General features: G+C 39.2%; 1 protein-coding gene across 6 annotated transcripts in view; it reads right to left on the reverse strand.

Moving 5' to 3' along the window:
* The window catches only part of gabrb2a (gamma-aminobutyric acid type A receptor subunit beta2a), a 50409-nt gene that overhangs the window by 26628 nt on the left and 11301 nt on the right, over window positions 1-12480 (reverse strand). For 4 of the 6 annotated variants that reach the window (XM_058063869.1, XM_058063868.1, XM_058063867.1 and 1 more), the window contains 2 exons: window positions 10898-10998; window positions 10620-10687 (listed from right to left, as the gene is read on the reverse strand). In XM_058063869.1, the coding sequence (XP_057919852.1) occupies window positions 10620-10687; window positions 10898-10998 (169 nt within the window). Of the gene's footprint in view, window positions 1-10619; window positions 10688-10897; window positions 10999-11099; window positions 11295-12480 lie in introns of those variants that run through there. The other 2 variants (XM_058063872.1, XM_058063871.1) reach the window with 2 other exon arrangements.

The following is a 12480-nucleotide window of genomic DNA, read 5'->3' on the forward strand; positions in this document are numbered from 1 at the left end:
GATTCTTTGCTGTTTGCAGCCAATGAACTGTTTTCCAGCCACTTAGCTTCCGAGGAAAAAATGCCCGACAGAATCATTAAGGAAGTCATCAACACATTAAAGGCCTTTAATGGAGCGGTCTGATTCGGCCATTTTTTTTTTTTTTGGTCCGTAGACCAGCTATTAGCTAACAGCTATTCACTCATCAAGAGTGAATACATTTGCCTTCTTTGGAACTGTTAAGAAATATAATATACCGCGCTGTATGTATACTTTGTGTATTCCTAATCTTTCATTGTTATATATTTGTATCTACAAACGAGACGGTCTCCGCGGATTAAACATAAAGCTGTAAAAACCCAGTGTGCATAAAGAAAAAAGCCCCGGGATTAAGTGTTGTTCTTGTGCTATAATTATGCTTCTGACCATATTAATCTGTGCGTCCACTTAGCATAACTAATGACTTTGTCCTGCAGCTGCCAGTCGTATCTTAAAGCTGCTCGTTGGGGTCAACAGAGCAGTCAAAGTAGCCGACACACACACAAAAAAAAACACTAACTGTGAATTTGAGCCAATAAAAATAAATGAAATATGGATTAAATAACAATGAATCAAAAAAATATCAAAAGTAAGCGTTCATAAGGTTAATAAACGGCATTGTTTTACTCAAGTATGCAACTTCAATCTGGACGTTTCATTAGGGATGCGCATTAGACCCTCTCTGAATGTTCTGAACTCCTGTTTCCAGGGATTCAACAGAATAATAATACCTCAAGAAGGTAGTACTATTCAATATTAATAAATTGTATATTCTCATAGCATCGAAAACCTATTTATCACCTTCTAAATATAGGTTTTATCACTATTAGAGCCCTGTAGACATAAAATAACACCCCTATAGTCAACTCTCTACATGTATTACACAATTTTTAGTCGATTTTATAGTAGAAATAAGGCATCTTAGACATAAAGACGTTTCATTAGGGATGTGCATTTGACCCTCTCTGAATGTTCTGAACTCCTGTTTCCAGGCATTCAGAAGAATAATAATGCCTCAAGAAGGTAGTAGTATTCAATATTCATAAATAGTATATTCTCATAGCATAGAAAAACTATTTATCACCTTCTGAATATATGTTTTATCACTATTAGAGCCCTGTACACATAAAATAACACCCCTATAGTCAACTCTCTACATGTATTACACAATATAGTAGATTTTATAGTAGAAATAAGGCATCTTAGACATAAAACTCCTGTTTCCAGGCATTCAGAAGAATAATAATACCTCAAGAAGGTAGTAGTATTCAATATTAATAAATTGTATATTCTCATAGCATAGAAAACCTATTTATCACCTTCTAAATATAGGTTTTATCACTATTAGAGCCCTGTAGACATAAACTAACACCCCTATAGTCAACTCTCTACATGTATTACACAATTTTTAGTAGATTTTATAGTAGGAATAAGGCATCTTAGACATAAATAAGATAATAGCTAGCTAACAAGCTAACATGACAATGTACTTCCTGGTGACTCATGACTCAACGTTACTAAAGACCAGTGTGGAATACTTGGTAAGGAGTGACTAGCGATGCGTTTCAATGGATTTATTAATAAGCACAGAACAGTAAACGTTCCCACAGGAGCTGCTGTCGGACACTCTCTACACTGCTAATTTGCTGCTAGGCTCGACTCTAGCTAGCTGACACTTCCCAGACTTCGCTTCTTAATTTAATCCACAGCAAGTCACAGATACTGTATTACACTTCACTTTTTACATCAAGTACTACATCAGAATACTTGGTAAGTACCACTGCTATGCTACGTTCGCTTACATCACGGATTTAACGTCATTTGCGTGGATTGTACATGCAGGTCAGTCGCATGTGCATGTAATCTAATAACAATACAAACAACAAAAGAGGGCATTTGTAATATAAATGTTAGAAGTCTCAAGGAAAGAAAAAAAAAGCCTATTATAGAAAAAAAAGACCTTGTTTTCTTGCCTTGACTTCCTCAGATTCAGCGGGGAAGGAAAAAAAAAATGAAGAGGTTGCGTTGTCATGGCAACACTGAGTAAAAATAACACAAGCTTATTTTCCACATGCTGGAAAATAAAATGGAACAGGATCAGTTTGGACAAACACGATCAAAATGGTCGCTAATTCAAACGCACGCGCGTTACGTACACGAGAGAGGTTGTATTCTCCTAACGCGCAGACCGGACCGGTCATCTCACGGCTACGTCGACATCGCTAATGACGGTTCTAAAAGGGAAACGCTCCCGCCCCACTAATTCCTTCCATCGTGGAAGCCACCACAGCTGGTTTTGTTTAAATCTTTTAATTCGCAGGCAGCTAATTAACATTCAGAGAGGAGTATTATTTTGCAGGCAGGTATTTTACATGTAATTAACAAGCAGGATGAAGGGGAGGAAACAGTATTGCAGCGGTCATGTGGAGACAACACGCTTGTTCGGTTGTGAGCGCAGCATTTCTCCATGCACAATTGCGTCCTGCACGTGTGGTTCCAGCGGAAAAAACAAATGTGCAAATGTGATTTCAGCTGCTTTACCGAGGAGTGATGGAGCAGGACAGACACGCCGAGAAGGGGGAAGGAACATGGAGAAAGGGGGTGTCTCGGCCATGATATCATAGTTACCCAACATGGATGTGTGGTCACACCTTGGACTCTGAGGACTCCTTCCCTCTCAAGTAGCACATTTGTAATGTCAGGCAAGGCTGCTGACCGACCAGCACGTTCTTACTGGACCACAACACGGCTGACCTTTGAGCCTCGGCGGGCCTTCGTTGTGCGAAGCGGCGCAAAAAAAAAAAAAAAAATACTACAACTGAGTGACACTCGGTACAATGCAGGCCTACGACAAAGTTTTGGTTGGACCAAAAAGATGAAAAATATAATCTGGTTAACTTTAACCCAAATACTTGACAAATTTTGAATTCCACAACAGGACAAACACGGAGAAAAACAAATTCATAAGTTGTTCTTCTATACTCATGCTAGTTAGCATGCTACTTCCTCACTCACTCACTGTTAGCTAACAATTTTTCATCTACAAATGATAGCTTTCTCCTTTGTGTTAGTTTGTATGTTTGTTAGCTAGCTGGCTACTTCCTGGTGAACCATTTACCATACCATTTTTTATTGTAAATATTTTTTATGAATGTTGTTAGCAGGCTACATCTTATCTCATGGAGAATTAAAAGTAGCTTCCCCCTATTTGTATTGCTTTGTCTGTCTGTTGCTAGCTAGCAGGCTACTTCCTGGTTCATGGTTCATTACCAATGGCCATACCAGTTTTTATTGTAAATAATATTTTTTATGAATGTTGTTAACATTCTATGTTGTTATACATTTTGAATTCCACAACAGGACAAACAGGGAGAAAAACAAATTCATACATGAAAAATAAGTTGTTCTTCTATACTCATGCTAGTTAGCATGCTACTTCCTCACTCACTCACTGTTAGCTAACAATTTTTCATCTACAAATGATAGCTTTCTCCTGTTTGTGTTAGTTTGTATGTTTGTTAGCTACCTGGCTACTTCCTGGTTCATGGTTCATTACCAATGGCCATACCAGTTTTTATTGTAAATAATATTTTTTATGAATGTTGTTAGCATTCTACTTCCTGGTTCATGGTGAATTACATTGGACTGTGCCATTATACATCTCAGGTGGTGGGAGGCCCAAGTGGCAAATGTCCGATAAATTTATCTATGTAAGTTTACTTTTCTGTTATCATCTTAATTAACAAATGTTAACACTGTTAGCTAACAGTTTTTCATCTACACATGAAAGCGTTTGTCCTGTTTGTGTTAGTTTGTATGTTTGTTAGCTAGCTGGCTACTTCCTGGTTCATGGACAATGATATCAAAGAAGGACAGGAAGGTGCCATTTTGAGTCTAAGGTCTTACAATAATAATACTTTGTTAGTTAGCATTCTACTTCCTGGTTCATTACCAATGGCCATACCATTTTTTATTGTAAATATATTTTTTTATGAATGTTGTTAGCAGGCTATGTCTTAGTTCATGGAGAATTAAAAGTAACTTCCCCCTATTTGTATTGCTTTGTCTGTCTGTTGCTAGCTAACATGCTACTTCCTGGTTCATGGAGGATGATGAGACAGAAGGCCAGGAAGGTGCCATTTTGAGTCTAAGGTCTTACAATAATAATACTTTGTTAGTTAGCATTCTACTTCCTGGTTCATTACCAATGGCAATACCATTTTTATTGTAAATAAATTTTTTATGAATGTTGTGAGCAGGCTACGTCCAGGTTTATGGAGAATTAAAAGTAGCCTCCCACTATTTGTATTGCTTTGTCTGTCTGTTGCTAGCTAGCAGGCTACTTCCTGGTTCATGGAGGACGATATGACAGAAGGCCAGGAAGGTGCCATTTTGAGTCTAAGGTCTTACAATAATAATACTTTGTTAGTTAGTATTCTACTTCCTGGTTCATGGTGATACATTTATTTAAGTAAGTTTACTTTTCTATTATTATCTTAATTAACAAATGTTCATCTTTAAACCACACGTTTGTCCTGTTTGTGTTAGTTTGTATGTTTGTTAGCGAGCTGGCTACTTCCTGGTTCATGAAGGATGATGTAAGATAATGGGGCTGTACCATTTTAGATGGTCAATATATATATATAGAGAGAGAGAAATATGTATTTCTTTTAAACAAAAACATTGAGAATCAAAATGTTGTTTGTTAGTTAGCTGTTTAGCAGCCATTTTTTTCCTTTGGGCAAAAGGGGAAAAGACTTATATCAACTCCAAAGCAAAATAAGCCGGACTACATCTCCCATAAACCTCCTCCAGTTTGTACCACAGCGACTTCCGTCACCCTGGACCAAAATGCTGACTTCATTCTGCACCAGAGGCATTTGGATGTTTAATTAGAGAAGCAGGCAGCTGTTCACAACCCAGATCTGCTCACTGCCATGACGGTGAGCTGATCTCAAGTCAGCTTCTTTTGCATGCAAGTCCTCCATTTTGCTTGATCCAGTTATTCTGAGGTGATGATGCACATTATTGTAGTTGAGGTTAAACTATGTTATATCCGCTATTAGCGTTAAATGAATTTCAGCGATATAGGATTCAACGTTCATAGAATTTTTTTTTTAACATTATTAGAACCCTGTAGACATGACTTAATTGTTTTTTAATGTGCAAAAAAGTATATAAAAACATCTAAAAAGCACCCCAATTATTCTTTGTTTACACCACGTTGCATCTTTTGCTGCAGGGACACAAGTTAGCCTCCAGTTAACTTCTTCTAATTTAAACCACTTCCACACGGAATGGGAGAGCCTATTTTCCCCTAATGTTAGAATATTACTTTTTCTCTTCGTATTTTGACTTTATTTTCATAATATTACATTTATTTCTATTTCTGCAGTTTTCTATTTCAATGCTCTTTATTATTACTTTTTCCCCAACCAATTTTTCAAAAAATTTTACTTTATTTTTGGAAGATTACTACTGATTTTTTAAATTTTTTCGTAGATAAATTATGTTTTTATAATATGTCATGGGCCGCACTTTTGACACCCGTGGTCTCATGATTGTAAAAGTACCGTATTACGTGAACGCTAGCATGTCTTTCAGAGCATCTTGACCACTTCCACACGGAATGGGAGAGCCTATTTTCCCCTAATGTTTAACATGTTAGAATATTACTTTTTTCTCTTCATATTTTGATTTTATTTTCATAATATTACATTTGTTTCTTTTCTATTTCTGCAGTTTCCTATTTCAATGCTCTTTATTATTCTTTATTATTATGACTTTTTCCCCAACCAATTTTTAAAAAATATATACTTTATTTTTGGAAGATTACTACAGATTTTTTTTAAAAAATGTTGTAGATAAATTATGTTTTTATAATATGCTATGACACCCGTGGTCTCATGATCGTAAAAGTCCCGTATTATGTGAACGCTAGCATGTCTTTCAGAACATCTTAACCACTTCCACACGGAATGGGAGAGCCTATTTTCCCTTAATGTTGAACATGTTAGAATATTACTGGATTAAAATTTTTTCATAGATAAATTATGTTTTTATAATACACCACGGGCCGTACTTTTGACACCCTTGAGCTCATGATTGTAAAAGTCCCGTATTACGTGAACGCTAGCATGTCTTTCAGAGCATCTTAACCACGACCCCACAAGGGAGCGCCACAAATGTCAGTTATTTTTCTCATGACTGGGCAAAGTTAAAAATAGTGGGGGGGGGGGGGGGGGGGGGGGGGGGGGGGGGGACTGTACGTAGAATGAATAATAAGAGCAATAGCCCCCCCACACACATCACATGAAGGGTTCACAAGCTGGCCATCGCATTAAAGCGCACAGCGAGAAGAATAACCTTCACCTCTCCTCCACCCGCTTCATCCTCCCTGTGTTGTTTTCCCTCACAGCACTTGAATCTTTAAAAAAAAAAAAAAAAAAGCAGCAGCAGCAGCCTGGCCTGATGAGGAAGATGAAAGCAACCTCGCAAAAGAGCTGCAGGTCACCAGTTCCAATCCCGCTTGATCACGCTTGCACCGGTGATATTATTGATTTTTGGAGAGATCAATCCCATCAGCTGCTGTGGCACAAAGATGGAGATGGATGTGAAGAAATGAGGAGGAGGAGAAGAAGAAGAAGAAGAAGAAGAAGGAGGAGGAGGACATGGTGACCTGTTATGTAAGTTGCATGCCATTCCACCAAGTTTGAGTGGAAATCCTAAAAAAAAAAAAAAATGGATGAAAATGATGGCGGTGATGCGGGCTAGTGATGAATTCTCCGTCACGGCCACAGGGGCGCCGCATGACGTCAACGCCATTCAGCGTTTGAGCACAGTTTTATGTTTGGCCCCACTTCCACATTTTTCTTCCACATGAACGCTTGCAAAGTTCTTAAGAAAAGAGGAGAGCCTTTCGGGGGAAGAAGGCAGAGGTGAATTAAATGGCCGCTGCGCCTAGTCCAGTCAAAGCGATGGGCGGGATGGAGAATAGGAAGTGGAAAAAAAAAAAAAAAAAAAAAAAACAGTGAGAGGGTTTCTATTTCAAATCTCCCCCGGACTCCCTGAGGCACTTCCGGGCATGGCTGCCGCATCCTCCACCACCACCGCCAAAGTAAAATACCCTCATCTCGGACAAGTCAGCTGACGTCAACATCCATGTCCGTGCAGCTGAATAACCAACCAAAACCCAGCAAACACACTTTTTTTTTTTTTTGGGGAAAAGAAGGGCTTCAAAATGGCTCCATGAATAATTGAAAACCCGACCACTTCCAAAAAAAAAAAAAAAAAAAAAAACCTTCGCAAAGGAGCAAACGTACTATTTTCATAGCGTTATATAACTGTTGGGCCATGGGAGAGACTCCTTCTGCAAACACAAGCTGGGATATATTTAGAGAGGAAGGGGGCTTTTATAACAGCCACCTTAGAGACGATGCATGGAGGCCGCGTTCACGGAACATATCCCGTCATGAGATGATTAACGTCACGATTCTCCATAGATTGTCCATCGGTGTGAAAATGGGGAGGGACGCTTGTTTTGTCTGTGATTGACAGCTGACCTAAAAGTCAGCTGGGAAAGGCGACTCCCAAAGGAGGACAAGCAGATACACAAAACATCCTCAGTGGCCCTAAAAGATCACGGAAGCTGAATTACGTCGCATCCGTTTTATATACTTCCTGTTCTCATTCGGATAGGTTGGACCATATGGGCAATTATCCGAATATGCCTGTTTTTGACATGCTAGGTTAATTGGCGACTCCAAAATGTCCATAGGTATGAATGTGAGTGTGAATGGTTGTTTGTCTATATGTGCCCTGTGATTGGCTGGCCACCAGTCCAGGGTGTACCCCGCCTCTCGCCCGAAGACAGCTGGGATAGGCTCCAGCACAACCCTTGTGAGGATAAGCGGTAGAAAATGAATGAATGACTTCTCCTCCTATTTTGTGTGGAAGTGGTAAGTTTTTGGCTTCTTATTTTGTCTTTCCCCACCCTCGGCCATCTCTGTGTGGAGTTTGCATTGTCTCCGGGTACTCCGGTTTCCTCCCACATTCCAAAAACATGCTAGGTTAATTGGCGACTCCAAATTGTCCATAGGTATGAATGTGAGTGTGAATGGTTGTTTGTCTATATGTGCCCTGTGATTGGCTGGCCACCAGTCCAGGGTGTACCCCGCCTCTCGCCTGAAGACAGCTGGGATAGGCTCCAGCATCCCCGCGACCCTCGAGAGGATAAGCGGTAGAAAATGAATGAATGAATGAATTCTCCTCCTATTTTGTGTGGAAGTGGTAACTTTTTGGCTTCTTATTTTGTCTTTCCCCACCCTCGGCCATCTCTGTGTGGAGTTTGCATGTTCTCCCCGTGCATACGTGGGTTTTTTCCAGGTACTCCGCTTTCCTCCCACATTCCAAAAACATGCTAGGTTAATTAGCGACTCCAAATTGTCCATAGGTATGAATGTGAGTGTGAATGGTTGTTTGTCTATATGTGCCCTGTGATTGGCTGGCCACCAGTCCAGGGTGTACCCCGCCCGCCTCTTGCCCGAAGACAGCTGGGATAGGCTCCAGCACCCCCCGCTACCCTCGTGAGGATAAGCGGTAGAAAATGAATGAATGAATGAATATTCCAAAACAGGAACCAAAAAGCACAAAGAACAGCAAGACTATACAGAGGAACCTTGGTTAGTGTCATTTATTGGTTCCAGAAGGGGCGACTTTAACCAAAACAGACCTTAAATCCAATTCATGCATTCTGGAAACATTTGTTCCAATATACAGAAAACAATTAAAAACAACAAATGATACGGATACATTCCCAAAGACACGATGTGGCAGCGAGATCAAGCACCGCCATCTTCATGTTTTAGTGTTTCTCACCCCAAGAACCCAAAGGAGCCATGGAATGTTCCAAATGCCAACATTTGGAAAATAACTCGTGGTGGTGGTCGGTCTCGCTGCGACAGTGTGTCTTTGGGAATAAAGCAACCGAAAATGTTCATGTATGTACTCCCTCTTGATGGGAGTGGTCGCCAGCCAATCACAGGGCACATATAGACAGTCGCCAGTGTGTGTATCCGGGGAAAACATGGATGTTTAAAACGGTAAACCTGGCTCCCATCCCCAGAAAATGCACGTCCTACTTCCTTGTTCCCACCCCAGAGCGATAAGGGGCTTAACGTCAACACAATTCATTTTGGGCATGGCCTTAAAACCCATGTGCTTTATGAGGTGAGGATGGTCACAGTTTGACACTGGAACAGATGATCTCTACTTTATCTGTTTTCATTGAACAAGTCATGATGTGCTATATATTTCACTATATTGACACTTACTATGGTACCCGTGACTAAATTAAACTAAAATAAAATAAAATAAAATAAAATAAAATAAAATAAAAATAAAATAAAATAGGAATGCAGGAAGTGAACAAATGTCACAGTTACTGATTGTAAAAGTACCAGATGGAGGGGTAGGATTTAATAAGCTTTGCTTCTTCCTACTCCTTTTGGACATGTGGAACTGTGAACTGATTATGTGATGCATTCAATTGTAATCTGATAAAACCATTACCATTACACTTTCACTGTGTGATTCTGATTCGTTTTTTGGTGTTTCATGAACAAATCGAATAATTGTGAAGGATGATATGTAAAAATGCTAAAACAAAATATCATAAGCGACTCATCATTAATGATTGATTGTATTGGATTATTTTTACAATATGAAAAAAATGAACTGCAGTGCCGAAAATGGCCTGTGTGCCACACATTGGACACCACTGCTCTACTAGTACTACTAATAAGGTAGAGTGTACGTCTATAATACATGCAGAAGAGAGGAAGTGCTGTGTGTTGCCGAAATTACACTACTCGAGCACTCATACACACACACACATGGGTTATATCACCTTGTACTTCGGCAAAATACATTAAAATAAAATAAAATAAAATAAAATAAAATAAAATAAAATAAAATAAAATAAAATAAAATAAAATAAAATAAAATAAAATAAAATAAAATAAAATAAAATAAGGAAAGCAGGAAGTGAACAAATGTCACAGTTACTGATTGTAAAAGTACCAGATGGAGGGGTAGGATTTAATAAGCTTTGTTTCTTCCTACTCCTTTTGGACATGTGGAACTGTGAACTGATTATGTGATGCATTCAATTGTAATCTGATTTTTACAATATGAAAAAAAATGAACTGCAGTGCCGAAAATGGCCCGTGTGCCACACATTGGACACCACTGCTCTACTAGTACTACTAATAAGCAGAGTGTACGTCTATAATACATGCAGAAGAGAGGAAGTGCTGCGTGTTGCCGAAATTACACTACTCGAGCACTCATACACACACACACACGCTCACAAGCGCGCGCACACATGCACGCTCACAGCTCTGAGCGCGCACAGCCGTGCCAGTGCGTCCGAGTGCGCCACTGAGTGTGTGTTTTGAATTCAAATGCAGACGGAGCACAGCTGCAAATGCGGGTTGCGAGAAAAGCGCAATATCACGCTGCTTTGCTCCCTTCATTATGACGAGACATTTATCGATATCGCATAGATAGGCAACACAGATAAAGAGATGGCATGCACCTACCATGTTGACTTCAGACACCATGTCTATGCTGGCTATGTCTATATTCATGCCCACGGCCACTGGTGCACCTGCAAAGACACGGGCGGCCATTAAAAGGAGAACAATACTTCATATCAATATTACATCTTCGTGACGCATCTTTTTTTTTTTTGGACACCCACATGACTTATTCATCACTGCTGTCTTGACAGTGAGGATCGATTGTGGTGTAAACGTAAAAAAAAAAAGCACATCAATTAAAGCAGATTTTTGCGAGCCATTTTTTGGGTGTCTTATACCTCCAAAATCGGGCCTCAATCGAATGTCGTATCCCTTCATGAGCCTGTCCACGGTCTCTTTGACCAGAGGCATGTTGCTGGGATCCTTCAGGTCCTTCACGCTGTAAAAAAAAGGAGAACGAAATATAAGATGGTGTCATTTCAAAAAAAAAAATGAAGGTTATCATTACAGCGCGACGTGAAATATGACAAGGCTTTTTACCTTTGAGCCCAGACAAAAGTCACCAGTAAGGAAAAAGTCAAAATCCCAAAGTGGTTTTTCCTGATCCTCCCCATCTCAACAGTTTTTGAGGCGGTTTCGGGATGCGAGTGAGGAGCGCGCACATCCAACTTGCCGGAGACGGTGCAGAGGAGCCAATGAGCTGCGCATGCGCACTGGCTGCCCGAGATCAAAGCGTGGAGACGGCTGATGGTGCATGAACAGCTTCCATTGCAGAGGAAGAAAATGTATGACAGCCACTCGTGGATGGCATCACTTTTACTCCGGTTTCCCACAACAAGGTCGAACAAATCACATGGAAGCTTTTCATGCTGTGGAACTTCTTCTCATCTATAAAGCTGCATTAGCTAATGATGGACGTCCAAACCCATTTTGGACAGTGATAGAAACATTCCACCAATCCCCTGTGGACAGTTCTCCGTGTTCGATATACAGGTAATCCCTCATTTATTGTGAATTTCTGTAAAATATGTTATATTAATATTCACAATTATTTTGCATTTAGAGCATAGAAAACCTATTTATAACCATTAGAGCCCTCTAGACACAATATAACACCCCTATAGTCACCTTTACACTCATAATACAAATATTTTGTAAAAAATATAGTGTAGAAAATCTATGTATCATCATTAGAGCCCTCTAGACACAATATAACACCCCTATAGTCACCTTTACACTCATAATACAAATATATATTTGATGTAATCTGACGGGAAAACCTATTTATCATCATTAGAGCCCCCTAGACACAATATAACACCCCTATAGTCACCTTTACACTCATAATATAAGATATATTTGATGTAATCTGAAGGAAAAACCAATTTATCATCATTAGAGCCCTCTAGATACAATATAACACCCCTATAGTCACTTTTACACTCATAATACAAAATATATTTTGTAGGAAATATATTGTGTAGAAAACCTATATATCATTAGAGCCCTCTAGACACAATATAACACCCCTATAGTCACCTTTACACTCATAATATAAGATATATTTGATGTAATCTGAGGGAAAAACCAATTTATCATCATTAGAGCCCTCTAGATACAATATAACACCCCTATAGTCACCTTTACACTCATAATACAAAATATATTTTGTAGAAAACCTATGTATCATCATTAGAGCCCTCTAGACACAATATAACACCCCTATAGTCACCTTTACACTCATAATACAAAACAAATTTCATGTAATCTGAGGGGAAAACCTATTTATCATCATTAGAGCCCTCTAGACACAATATAACACCCCTATAGTCACCTTTACACTCATAATACAAAATATATTTGATGTAATCTGAGGGAAATACCTATTTATCATAATTAGAGCCCTCTAGACACAATATAA

The sequence above is a fragment of the Doryrhamphus excisus genome, chromosome 23 (genome assembly GCF_030265055.1).
Source record: "Doryrhamphus excisus isolate RoL2022-K1 chromosome 23, RoL_Dexc_1.0, whole genome shotgun sequence".
Classification (NCBI taxonomy): Eukaryota; Metazoa; Chordata; class Actinopteri; order Syngnathiformes; family Syngnathidae; genus Doryrhamphus; species Doryrhamphus excisus.